Below are 14,382 nucleotides of genomic sequence, written 5' to 3'. Positions count from 1 at the left end.
CAAATTCACTGTCTTTGTTCCACATATGTAACGAGGTTCATGTATGTTTGAAGTTATGAGACTGGTTGGTTTCCACACATACATGTTGGTGTGTGTGCCCTATCTGCTCCTGTAGCCTATTACTGAATCCACTGCACGCAGAACTACCAGTGTGTAGAAGAAGAATTGGGAGATGATGGCCTAATAAGTCCTGTTTTCTCCTGGGACTATTTTCAGCTAGCATTAAGCCGCTTTTCCATCACAGCTTAAGCACGACACTGTCCAGTGCAGTCCAGAACCGCACCGCACCGCTTCAAAATGTCTTGCGTTTCCATTGCACAAAAGTCCCCACTCGCAAAATCCCCACCATCCCCTCCCCTCCCGAAGGAAATCAACGCCCCTTTCTTTAACACACCAACTTAGCCTCAGGCTACAGGGTTAGCCTAAATGCTAGCGTGTTTCCTCAGAGCTAGTTTGGCTCTTAAGTTATTATTTGGCCATGTTCACCCTGACTTTAATCTTCGCTATTGTTGGGAAGACCTGTGTGGTGTCTAAACACGTTGCCATCACTTATATAAAAAACATTATTAGCGTGTATCGTCGCACATTCATTGTTGCCAGGTTTAGCAGAAAAAAATAAGCAATTAGGTCTATGAAAACAATCCCAAAAGAAGCGACTATCTATCTTTTTAAATAGCAGATCTACAAACTCACAACGCGTAGCGATGCGACGCATTGTGAGTTTGTGCATCTGCTATTTAAAAAATATCTATACATATATAATGTTGACAAATACATATTCATTTGGGGGTCCTTGACATGAAAATGTTTAAGAACCACTGGTTTCAACAACATATGGAAACAAGCCCCAAATAATCAACTACATTTTAGAAACAAGCAGTGGTGGAAAAAGTACTCAAATGTTTTACTTAAGTAAAAGTATCAATACTGCAATGTAGAAGCACTCTACAAGTGAAAGTCTGGAATTACTTGAGTAAAAGTACAAAAACTATTGGTATCAAAATTTACTTAAGGTACCAAAAGTAAGTACTAAAATGTTTGAAAATAGCAGATCTACAATGATGCGATGCGTTGTGAGCTTGTAGATCGGCTATTTTCAAATAGCCTAGGTATAAAATAGGGCTTAAGTGGTTAATGTATGTTTTATAATGTAATCATTTATATCTGAAAAGTAACTAGTAACTAGTAACTAATAAGTTTTCAGATAATTGTAGTGGAGTAAAAGTACTACCAATATTTACAAGCAACTTTACAGAAAAATAAGCCCTATGTCGCTTATAATAAGTGGACATGGCAACACTGCTACCGTAGTGTTTACATTTTACAGAGACCTGAGTGGACAGACACAGCTGTGAGCCGACCAATCAGCTTTATCACAGCTTTAGCCCCGCTTAGCCCAGCTCAGACCTACCCAAGACTGGGTACTTTTTAGGCACCAGTTTAGTACCACTTACACACCACTCTACCCACTTCATTGTAGTGGAAACCGTTGCTGTGGTGGGCGGTGTGGGGTGGGGCTAGGTAAGTCCATGTATATGGAAAGCCGCCTTTAGAGAGCAACAATGGACACTTGGGTGGTGCAGGAGTAAAGTACCTCCACCACCACAGGGTTCGAATCCACTGCAGTGCATCCGGCTTGCGCTGAGTGTTTATATGAACACAACTGGCTATGTACGGGGAGGGAAGCTGGGAAGGGAAGGAGGATCTTTGTTGCTGCACTAGTGATTCCTACGGGCAGGGTGGCACAGTGGTGCCCTGTCTGCGGGGGGTGCTGAGCGGGAGGTGTAGGACGGCAGAGGCGGTATATCCTTCTGGTGGGGGTTTCTCACTGGCAGGTGAGTCAGTAGGGTACAATAGCAGTGGCAACACTGAAATGTATGGGGAGGGTTTATTGGCATAACAACGACTAAAAACGCACAATTATATTTAGTGTTGCATTATCTGTCTCAGACATGTTTTAAGTCTCTGCAAGTTGATCTTCATGACATACTAAAATGAATCATTGGCATCCAGTGATTATTTGAAAATATAGGATTCAATGTGTTTTCTGGACTGTTCTGGACTGTTTTATTTTAAGCATTTTCATTGGGTAGGGTGATTCAGTGTTGCCTTCTTGTGTCAGACGACATACGCGTCACATTAGTTTTTAAATGTTTACATGATCAAATATCTTTGACAATACATTCTTGGACTTCCTATCACTTACACCTTATCCTGTTCTGCCCTTGCTATTGCCACTCCATCTTTTCTTATTATATTTGGTATCCAGGGTGTTAATTAATTCTGTTAAAGTCATGGACACACATTGCAGCTAAGCCATGGCCTAGTGAGCTTAGCCATGTTATTTGATACGTGTGTGTGTGTGTGTGTGTGTGTGTGTCTGACCTTACCGTCGCAGCGTGAAGTGTTAACATGCATGCACACGGCATGTAGTGCACCCTTGACCATCATGGCCTATGCCGTTTTTAATATTCCGTTGTGACCTTAGTTCAGTCTGCTGCTGAGGAGAGGATATTACTAGCATCTACCTACTGCTGCACAGTAGGGATTTGAAACCAGCCAATGTCACTGAATCACTAGCTCTCTGTGAGGGAATGGCAGTTATAGACACAGTGAGGTGTTTTCTCCATTTTATTAGTTCCTTTCCCCACTGTTCCCAATGATGCACAACTTGTATGTTCAGCTCTACTGTTTTTTTTTATTGTTTTGTTTTGTAGCTGCAGAAGAAGCAGTTTGCAACAGCAATGCCTTAGTAGAATGAGTTGTCACTTATCTCACAACACTACTTGCTTCAGAAACGTCAAGATATAGACATTCAACAACTCATTTTAGATGTATTCAGCACAATCCGAAAAGCAAATTGTAACTTTGCTAGTGTAACTAGTGTGACCCGTAATGGTTAACAGTGAGGCTTGCACTGTGTACTGTGGTGTACATATTCTCCAATGAGTATACTAAACTCACCTCAAGGCAGACAGTGGAAGGCATACCTTCAGAGCAGAGTACACTGCAGGCAGTAAGCATTAGGCTGCATTCCTCAGAGTTCCTCTTGCCCTTTACCCCCCAGCTAGTCAGATAAGTCAGCCAGTCACACCAAGCAGTAGCTATTGAGTAGAGCTATGGCTGCCAGCTGAAAGTCATTGGCCATGTGTCTTTTATTATGCTTTCATTAGAGAGTGTGTGTGTGTGTGTGTGTGTGTGTGTGTGTGTGTGTGTGTGTGTGTGTGTGTGTGTGTGTGTGTGTGTGTGTGTGTGTGTGTGTGTGTGTGTGTGTGTGTGTGTGTGTGTGTGTGTGTGTGTGTGTGTGTGTGTGTGTGTGTGTGTGTGGGAGGGGAGAGTTAACAACAGTGAACTGTGGGAACACACAGGGTTGCCCCCAGGCCTTTATTTAACCTAGTCTGCACACACACACAATTAGATGCACATGAGATGCACACACAGTAATATACACTCACTTGTGCATCTTGCACGTATGTCTCAACATACTGTATGCATGCACATACCTCCACACACCTTCTCCACCACCTTGTTTAGTCTTTGTGTAAGACTGTGATCACACAGTGATCTTGGAGATGTAATCTTTTTTGAGCTCGTGAAAGCTCTTTGTCTGAAGTCTCTGCTCTTTTCTTCTCGTGTCTCCGTGAGGTATCGAGGTCTCTTGCTTTGTTCTGAGCATCATGCTGCTGCATCGTCAACACTAATAAAGTCTCCTAATCTCAAGTGTTCAACTGTTTTGAAGCCACTTCAGTCAGTCATTGCACCTACTGCTATCAAGCCACTGTGTTAGTAGGGACAGATACTACTTCATCACCACCAATATACCGTAAACATATCCGTACATATAAAGAGGAACCAAAAAAAGGAATGCTTTGATTAGTAGAGCCGCTCTACATTACAGAGATATGACTGAATAGACGAATCAAGCTACTTACCATGTTACATGTGGCCCCTGATATTATCTTTTTATGCCCTGGCTCTACATAAGTCTAGAAGAGGGTGTTTCTGTCTGTGTGTGTGTGTGTGCGTCTGTGTGTCCGGAGTTATTCTCGCAAGCCACTGGACCTATCTCCAGATCTTGCTGTCTCTCCCTATCAGTGCCAAATGTCTTGTGCAGACAGCCAGTATACAACAGAAGTACCAACACTATTCTCTTAAGTTGAGAAAATTACATCATTTTACTGAAATGCTGCCTTTAAAACCAGGAAAAGATATCTAGTCTCATAGCCATACAGAAGCATTATACAAATGAACAGCAATGAGGACAGGTCTCTGTTACACCTGGGAGAAGGGATAGATAGTAGCATACTTATCAAACAACCTCATCTAAACACATAAAACACATGCCATTAGTCACACACTTTTTTATACAGACACACCGTCTTTAACTCTTCTTCCTTGCTTAAATACAAATACATGAACAATGGTGATCCCGGAAAATGGGTTAGTCACCATCCCTCTAACCTTCTGTTTCCTGTTGGGAGGAGGAGAGAGAGGGGTGGGGGAAGAGAGAAGGGGAAATGGAGGACTGAATGGATGGCACGTCAGGTCAAGAATCATCAATGATTTGATTCCCAACATCGCTGACATCAGAGGGGGGGAGGAAGGAAGGAAGGAAGGAAGGGTGAGTGGGAGGATGGATGGTGTGTAGGAAAGAATAGATGGATGGATTGAGTATGCATTAAAGGGAGGGAAAGGAAGTGTAGAGGAAGCCAGGGAGAAGAGGTGATGATGGTAGTGTACTAGTGGAGCAGGAGAGAGGCCCTGTTGCTAGTCAGTAGTATAGCCATATCTTTATGCAAATGATTGTGTCATACTTTAAACTACATAGAATATAATTATATGGATAGTGTGTGCAGTTTTCTGAATGAAGCCACTCAAATCTCAATGTGGTATTCAGTGCGTGGTAAAGACAACCTGAGTTTTATCCATGTTTGACATGGTGAGCAGCATCGAGGTCACTCACGGTGACAGTTTAGTGTGTGGTGGTATTTTTACTTGCACTGATTGGCCAGCTGCCTTATTTTGCTGTATTTCCCCTAGCGGAAATATAGCTTTAGCGTGCCACATGAAATATGTCAGCTACTGTACAGTGCAAGCTTATCACACTCTGTCCTTTTATAATACACCCAGGGAAAAGAAAGGCTGGGTATGTGATAATGATTTTTTGTGTGTGTGTTTGGCGTAACTACTCAGGTGAATGCATACCACGTTTGGACAGAACAGCACTGTGATAACAAAGGCTGACAACTGCTGTCACTGCCACTGGGAAATCAAATCTCAGTCATGTATTTTCAAGAAAGCACTATTTCCATCTACACATTATTTTCTCCTTCTTTCGTGCTCTTTCATTCACTCCCTTAATTTTTATGCTTAGCTTCTTTTTCTGGATTTGCTAGATAAGGTAGCCTTTCCTTCATGTTTGTTCTGTCCATCTCTCTGCAGTTCTCCCCCCTCTCTCTCTTACCTCTCTCTGTCTAGCTGTATGAATTATTTATACTTTAAGAATTTAACCATTCCTTATCTCTCCTGCTTTGCTTTTGCACATTTGCTTTGGTCCGTTAGCTATGTATATAGATAGAACCACACAGTCAGTTTCCGTGAGTAAACGTCCCATTTATTTTCTGCCTTTTATCCGTTTTCCAATCATTTTTATGAACAGAATCAAATGTTTTATGATCATGATTCTTGTTGGCGTGGTTTCAGGCTTACAACTGAAATGTCCACAGAGTAAATTAATGGGAAATTCTCTTCCGGAAACTATGCTGTTGTAAAAGTGGGCGGTCAATTTGGAGCTCTATGGCACTGTACTGGTAAGCCCCACAGCCATGTAGAATTTTTCTGCTCACAACTCACCTTCTATACCACAATTAGGGTATCCTTCTGATTGACCTGGTGGGCTTTATTGCATGGATGCAGGAAATACATTTAAAACCTTTCCTTAAGGTTCACTGTAGGTGCTTGTTCTTTTCAGGGCCATGGTTAAAGCCAGGGTTAAAGCTTATTCATTGACACATTTCGGAGCTGCCCAGTAAAACCACATTCTTCTACTATTGGCCACTGGCACTGCCCAGTGAGTGATGTAGCCCAGTATTGTCCAGTATTTGCCCTTTCATCCAGCCTTGGTAGTGTCATCTACAGTATATTCTCAGAGTGTTGGATGTCATATCAGAATGATCTTCATATCAGAACGATCTTCGTTCTCCAGTTAAAATCTCTTTGTTTAACTGGCCACAAGATGACACATTGTTATTTATTAACATATTAACAGCATGAACACTGTGCCATACTTGAATATTATTCTGCTCTGCAAAATTCTGAGTGTTAACTCAGCATGCCTATACTACGGGGGAACATTCGCCACAAATAGGAGATCTACAAGCTCACAACGTCACATTGTGACCAAGTACAGTTGTAACTCAGGTCCGTTTTACTAAGTATAGAGGGTTTAATTGGTTAATTTAACTCTGAGAGAATTTAGCTGTGTAGCAGCCAGTTGAAATACTGACCCCCAGCTAATTCTGTGGGATTGGCCTGATTGTACTGTGTGGTCTGTCCATCCCTGAAACATGGTTATTGTCACTAAGCTGGATTTATTGTTATTAGAGCTGGACACTCGCTACCCCCTGAGACACCGGATGAACTGGTTTATCAGACACACACACACACACACACACACACACACACACACACACACACCTGAGGATATACCCACGCAGACCCAGTTACACAAACCAGGCGGTTGAAACTGGGTTGAATAAAACTTACTGTTTGAGACATTGGAATGGACAAGGATGCAAGTGACTTTGAATGTGTTATGATTGTTTGGACCACAACTGGTGGTTCCACAATTTCAGAAATGGCAACCTTGTCTAGAGTGGGACGGAAACACCTTGCTAATAACGAGAGAGGTCAAGGGAGAATGGTCAGAGTCGTTCAAGCGAACAGGAAGGCCACAAGTACACAAATAACTCCTCTGAGTACAGCAGTGAGTGCAGAAGGGCGTCTCTGAATACACAACTTGTTGAACCTTGAAGCATTTGTGGGTGAGGGGGGGCACACCTATTAGGCAGGTGTACGTAATACTGGGTGTACAGTACATTCACCCACTGAATCTGTACATGTCACAGACAGACAGGCGCGCACACACACACACACACACACACACACACACACACACACACACACACACACACACACACACACACACACACACACACACACACACACACACACACACACACACACACCTGGATTACTACTTCTCAGGCTCAAGGAGATGAGCCCAGGCCTGTTGAGATGTTAGCAGCTGTTTATGGCTTTCGTCATTTTCTGACTATGTCCTGACATGTGGCAGGCTACTGGAAAGTCACCCACCCATGCTGCCATGTTTTCATAAGCAGAGGTGGAGGTCTTTGTAGAGGGGGAATTTGCAAAGTATGAATATACTTTATATACAGAAATAAAGGAAACACTTATACATTAAAGAGGTATTAACAGCTTAGAAAATGTAATCCGTTAATGAAGTATCAACTTCTCTCCTGATTTATTATTATTATTACTATTACTATTACTAGTATTATGGCATTGCAGGATGGCATTAGCTCCTGTGTACATGCACTCTGTTGTTTGAAGAGCCATGTCAACAAGTTATAAGTGCTAGTTAATACTACGTACCAATTGAATATCGCTTGACAACGACATATTTTGAACTAAATTGTCCGATGTAAAAATCTTCCTTAAAGTCACATTCCAACAATATCAATCTACCTAATGAACAGCTACTGTATAAAATAGTTTGTAAATGATGTTCTGTGAATCAAATTCCACCTTTTATTCAGAAGTTACTGGTAAATGTGTCAAATTACATATTTGCCAGAATTTGTACTAAATTACATTCCCACATTACACCTCAAAATGTTTGAAGCCTGTTTCAATTCTGTTATTTATAAGTTCTAAAATCCCAGAAATGATTCATCACAAATTATGGCTGATACTTGATGACCATCTGCTGTAGACTAGAACTACAGCTACATTCAGGTTCTACTAAGTTAAAGTAATACAATGCAGGTCCACAAATAACGATTTTTAGCAGCCTCTGCTGGTCATTACCGTCACTGCAGGTCGTTCGTTTATTCCTGCGTTACCCAGAATTCCATTTGTTTTCACCGGAAGACGGAAGTGTTTCAAAAAGCGTTCTTTTAATTGTTTTATACTATCTGTGGATCGTTTCTCTTAGCCAGTGGAGCTTTAGTTACCGTGAGCTGTGTTTTATTTTGCTGTTGTTTTTCGATCTTCAAATCCTACAATCTCTTAAAAACAGCATGAGATTCCTTTTTGTTATTAACGCGGTAGTTCCTGGCCAAACAGGAAACCGGTGCGGTAGTTCCTGGCCAAACAGGAAACCGGTGCATTTCCGTTTCCGTTTTCCGGCCGGATGACGTCATTTTCACGGGAATGACTACCCTAGCCACCGTTTCAATAGAAAATAGTTTATAAAAGGCTTTCGGGGGTGAAATTCATGGAGTGGGTGTTGTGAAACATTTGCCACTCACAAAAGATATACAATTTAACGTTAGTTTTGTTGAAAAAGTTACCTAGTATTACTTGAGGGAATGAGGGATATTTGATCCAGAATACCGTAACAATGAATTAAAGTGGAATCGGAGACTAAATTAAGTGAGCACTATAGCTGCCTGTCTGCAAGGTGGAAGCGCAATGCATCAAGGGTTATGTAGGAAATCATACAAAAACGAATAGAATACGCGCATCACTTGGTTGCTGGGTTGGAAAGTATCAAGAAAAATAATAAACCTTCACACTCATCTGCTCCAATGTAATTTAATGACAACATTTGGAAACGTCATTAAATTATATTGGAGCAGATTAATGTAGGAAATCAACCATCTCTTTGTTGTTTAATACATTTTTTTAAAATTGTGCTATTTGAGGATTTCAGATTCATTTCATAGTCCCATTTTGACCCGTTGGGATGCTACAGTACAAGCTTGTTGTGGTGTTTTCCACACAGTAAATAGGGCTCTGGAATTTCACTTTAAATGTGATGCTTCAGCTGTCGCGGTCACCACGTCTCAACCCCCGCTTAGCACTTAGAACCTAGACACAGCATTTTCCATCAGCAATATCTCAAAAAGCACCAAGTGATGGAATTTCTTGTGGTTAAATGGAATCCCTTTAACACATTAAAACCGGGAACTCGTCTGTGTAACTGCTTAAACCATTATTTTATTTCAAAAATAGCAGATATGCAAGCTCATAGCGTGGCTAAGTTCCATACACAGACAGTCGGTAATGGTGAAGCACACTGCATCTGTGCAAAGGAGTTCATGTTGGCCTGACATCATAGTATACTCATTCATATTCATTCATATTCACTGTTGATAGACTGTACTGTACATACAGTACATACTCACCCAGATACTCGCTGTTGAAGGCCTGTTGATACTGACTGTACATTATTCATTTATGTATTCACTGTTGAGAGACTGACTGAATGGATTAACATATTATGTTAATCTATTCATTCAGAGACCCAGTGTAGATTTCTCAAACTGTTGACCAGTCTGCACCTAAAATACCCTAAATGGGACAAAATAACAGTTTATCCCATTTACAAATGAGGATCTGCATGCGTTTAATTGTATATTGTCATTATCTATTTTCACACTGAGTATCAGCAGTCATTGCATTTGCTCCTGATGTTCCCTGTAGTCTGTAATTAAAATGTCCGCTTTGTAATAGTTATTTTTGGGGTGGCAGTGGCTAAGGAGGTAGAGCGGCCGTCTGGGAGCTGGAAGGTTTGTTCGATCCCCGTCTCCTCCATCCTGCTCCCGATGAGCAGGATGGTGCCTTGAGTGGTTGCCTTCATCAGTGTGTGAATGTGTACCGCATGAACACGTAATGTGTAATGGCGCTCCACTGTTGTGTGTGTGAATGGGTGAATGTGAAGTACATTGTAAAGTGCATTTGAGTGCTCGGAAAGAATTGAAAAACCGCTAGATAAATGCAGTCCATTTACCATTTCTGTGTGTTTTCTACAGAACAAGGCCTGGAGGAGTTGAAGAAACTATTGCTGCTGCTATTAGGCTGTGCTGTCCAGGTAATGACTCTCATTAATCCAAAGTCACACCCACCACACCCACACATGTCATCTCTTCTTTACTACAAATCTTTGATGCCATATTGGTAAATGACCAGTCCTGTGGAGTTGCTAACTCTTTTTTTTTGTATAACTGCAGAGAGCAGAGATTCTTCTGATGGAACTGCGTGTACGCGCCCTTTATGGGGTGAAAAGCTCATAAATATACATTAAGGCTAGTCAAATTGATGCCTTACAGAATATAAAACAAATTTGATCAGTCATTGATTAAAGCTGAAAAGCACTCTCTGTGCCCATGACCTGAAACCTGCAGTGAAAATGTGCTAATAGATTGTCACAGTTCATGTAACTTATTAATTGATTTTAAACTAACACAAATTTGAGGTTTTAGATATTTGTATAGGGTTCGTGCTACAGATCTACTTGGAGAAATTATTTTTTCTTCCAGCTTTTCCCCCAGCATTTCATTAACACATGCAGTATGATGCAACATTATCTCAGTTTAAGATAGTATTTTCTTTGAATATTATGTCTATTGTCTTTGTAAAATGCCCCTTTCAACCTTTTAGTTTTTATCAACTTTTGACAAACATTGAAGATGATTTGTGCTTATTCCTGTTGTTACTGTAAATTATTGTTGGTCATAACTTGATTAGACTACACAGTAACATCCTCAGTGTTAATTACCAAAGTGTTCAAATGTAACCAAATAGGGTCAATTTTTTTTGCATTTGTACGCTCTGTACCAGTGTGTGACGTGAGTGACAAAGCTCCCACTAAGCACTTAAACAACTGAATTGACCTTTTACGCTTTCAGCACCTTTGTTATCTTTGCTAAAAGAGGAAGGAGTCAGAATGAATAGAAATGAAGCTTTTGCTTATTCTGTACCTGGGTCTTGGAAAAGCAGCTTTGTATCTGAAAATAAATGCTATTTGTTTAGCTTTTGAATTCTTGGGGGAAAATAGAAAACATTAGGGACGCTCGAATATTTTGCGGAGGCTGTACAAGTGAAGTGGTAAGAGAAATAAATAAGTTAGAATATTTTAAATGGTTTTGTAGGCGATGGTAAGATTTAATCCACAGTGGAAGCCATCTGACGTTTTCACTGTCATGCATACAATTCTGCATCAATCCTGCATTTTTAAACATAATACTTCAATAACTTCCTCTTGAGGTTTAGCGGCAATGTGATTCTGATGCAGCTTGCATGCAGTAAATAGTGATTCACTTGTCTATTGTCTGTCTCATGCTAGCCTATGCTCTTCACTTGGCTCTTTAGGGTTACTCTCATCTTCAGACAGTAGTAGACAAAGCAAAGCACTCATCTCACATTTGACTCAGTCCTATCCAGAAAACAGGCCTAGATAAATAGCAGATCAGACGTTGGCTGTGGGCCATGTGTCTGGTATCTGCCTCCAGGTTTGCCGACCTATATATGAACCTGTGCAAATTCTCTTCTCTTCTCTTCTCTTCTCTTCTCTTCTCTTCTCTTCTCTTCTCTTCTCTTCTCTTCTCTTCTCTTCTCTTCTCTGGTAAAAAAAAAAGCTGATATGATGTGTTGAGATTCACAACAAACGTACCCCCCTGCCCCTTTTCTCCTCTCCCCTCTTTGCAGTGTGAGAAGAAGGAAGAGTATATTGAGCGCATCCAGACCCTGGACTTTGACACTAAAGCTGCGATAGCAGCACACATCCAAGAGGTAAGTCTAAACTGAATGATGGAACGAAATTTAGCTCAGCTACAAAGAGGAAGATAAAGGAATAGTTCTCCAACTAAAGTGGGTGTGTCAGTGAGGATAATGCTATGTTACATTCAGCGAAATAACATTTCAGAAGGAGCGTAACAACTTTGCATACAAAATGCACTTATTTGTAAAAAAAATGGTCTTCCACTGGAATCAATGACCTTTTAATGAGCTGTTTTCTTGGTCAGACTACAGGTTTACCTAGGAAAAATGCAGAAAATACTGGATGAAAATGTTCTTGATTGTAGGTGACACAAAACCAGGAGAATGTGGTGGATCTGCAATGGCTGGAGGGAGGAGAAATACCTCCCGAAGACCTGGACAGTCTTTCTAGAAACCTGGCCTTCCACCTCAAACGCCTGGTGGATGAAAGAGACACACAACTTGAGGTACAGTATAGGTCTTGGAGAGTGTGTGTGTAACTTATTTTCAGGTTATTTTTCTTTTATGAGAGTGGGCCATCAACTCCCCTCTAGTATTATTATTATTTCTTTCACCCGTGACATTTGAGAGGGAGACGGACAGTTGAAAAGTAGCAAAGAAATTGTGATGTGTTCATGACAGAAATTATGTATTTTAGACTGAAATGTGTTGGAACTTTTTAATACACTTGGTCACGGAAGCATGTCACCTATTTTCAACATTATCTTCATATAATTGGCCCTCACTAATGCTCATTTTAAGATGGTACTATTTAAGTCTACACGCTCTGCGTCTCAGAGGTGGGGCGCCCAAAAGCTCCCAATACTACTGTGTAGTTCCAACGTTGAACCCCATTCATCAGTGTTTACGAAGCACACTCAATACATGAACCACATGATCACATTAGCGATATAAAAGAGTGTCTTAACTCTGGTCTGGAACACAATAGATCCCACTATCCCACAATGCCATGTGTCTATTTTGCTGCAGTGAACCCTTTTTGTAGCAGACAGTTTGATGGGGAGACGCAGCTAAAGGTTACAACATTAACTGAAAATGTTTATTTTAGGGTAATTGACAGCTAACATTTAAATGAATATTTCACTCCCCAATTTATACATTTTACCTATCAATTACTCACCTTATGAAGCCTTGAATAGGCTCTGTGCATAACGGTAGGCCTGAGGTTCCAGAGGGTGTCATACCCGTTTACTGTTCCAGTAAATTTTCCCATAACTTCTTTTGATTGGCTGATTTGAATGGCTCTTTTGATTGATTACTGTCAAACAAAGTTATGGAAAAATTAACTGGAACAGGAAACGGGTATGCCACATTCTGGAAACCTGGGACTACAGTTAGGCACATATATAGGCTTTTTTGTAATTTTGTCACATTCCCTCACGGTGAATGAAGAATCCAAAAATGAAGAAAATGGGGGTTAGGATTAACAATCCTAACCCCTAATACAATTGTTGTATGTGTATGTGTAAATGTATCCAGACACAGAATTCTCTCTCAAACTTTACACTTTCGGTGTAAACAGTCTCACACAGAAATTTCTAGCTTGTCTGGGCAGTCAGTAGCATACACAGAGGAAAAATGTGTTTTCTTGAGTTTGCGTAGTGTGTGTCTGATACAGGTATCCCTTTTAGATTTGTGGCTATGAGTTTGTGTAGTGTGTGTCTGATACAGGTATGCCTTAGATTTGTGGCTATCTGTCACCGTTTTAAATTAAGCATATTCCTAATGGAATTTTTGGGCTGGCGTAAATGTGGAAACTTGACTCTTTTATTGAGACCACAAGAGAGCTGCCACAGGAAGGAAGGGTTGAAACGGTTAACGCTTCTGGATGAAGAGAAGTGTGTTTGTGTGTGTGTGTGTGTGTGTGTGTGCGCACACACCCATATGTGGCATTGCGTATGTTCATCATTAAGTGTATTTTCAAACCTCCCCCCCAGGGTGCAGATGCTCATGACTGATAGAGCCTGTGTTTTGTGTGTGTGTGTGTGTGTGTGTCAGGTTGCACTTTAATAGCCTCGAGAGAATCACAGAGCAGTCAACCCACTCTCAATTAAAACCCCATTTCCTCTTGTGGGTACTGGATGAGAGTGGGGTCTCTTAGTTGATACCATACATTGTTGTAACACTATACCGCCGCCCCCTCTGTCTCTGTCTCTCTATCTCTCTCCCTTTGTCTGTCTGTCCTTCTCTCTGCTCTCTTTCTCTATCTCACTCTCCGTCTGTCTGTCTGTCCTTCTCTCGGCTCTCTTTCTGTCTCCTCTATGCCCAGTGTCAGTTTGTCTGTCTTTCTGCCTAATGCTAATGTCTGTACTGTATGTCTGTCTCTCTTCGTCCGTCCGTCCGTCCATTCATCCAGACCATCGTGGAGCTCACGCAGGAGCGAGATTGCGTCCAGCTGTCTCCCCTCGCTCCCCCCAGCCTGGCCCAGACTCCCAGCCCCGACTCTCTGAACATGAGGAGGACAGAGAGCCGTCAGCACCTCTCTGTGGAGCTGGCTGATGCCAAGGCCAAGATCAGACGCCTGCGTCAGGAGCTGTGAGTACCACAGACCTCATGATTACATGCAGCATATGACCT

At 41.4% G+C, this 14,382-nt stretch overlaps 1 protein-coding gene across 3 annotated transcripts in view; it reads left to right on the top strand.

The window, feature by feature from the left end:
• The window catches only part of ccdc88ab (coiled-coil domain containing 88Ab), a 103,173-nt gene that overhangs the window by 38,283 nt on the left and 50,508 nt on the right, over window positions 1–14,382 (top strand). For all 3 annotated transcript variants that reach the window (XM_080448674.1, XM_080448673.1, XM_080448672.1), the window contains exons 5-8: window positions 10,059–10,117; window positions 11,734–11,817; window positions 12,111–12,251; window positions 14,162–14,340. In XM_080448674.1, the coding sequence (XP_080304800.1) occupies window positions 10,059–10,117; window positions 11,734–11,817; window positions 12,111–12,251; window positions 14,162–14,340 (463 nt within the window). The remainder of the gene's footprint in view (window positions 1–10,058; window positions 10,118–11,733; window positions 11,818–12,110; window positions 12,252–14,161; window positions 14,341–14,382) is intronic.

Source organism: Gymnoscopelus braueri, assembly GCF_963280865.1.
Source record: "Gymnoscopelus braueri genome assembly, chromosome: 14".
NCBI classification, from domain to species: domain Eukaryota; kingdom Metazoa; phylum Chordata; class Actinopteri; order Myctophiformes; family Myctophidae; genus Gymnoscopelus; species Gymnoscopelus braueri.
The sequence above is the reverse complement of the archived record's forward strand: the minus strand, read 5'-3'. Positions and strand labels throughout refer to the sequence as shown.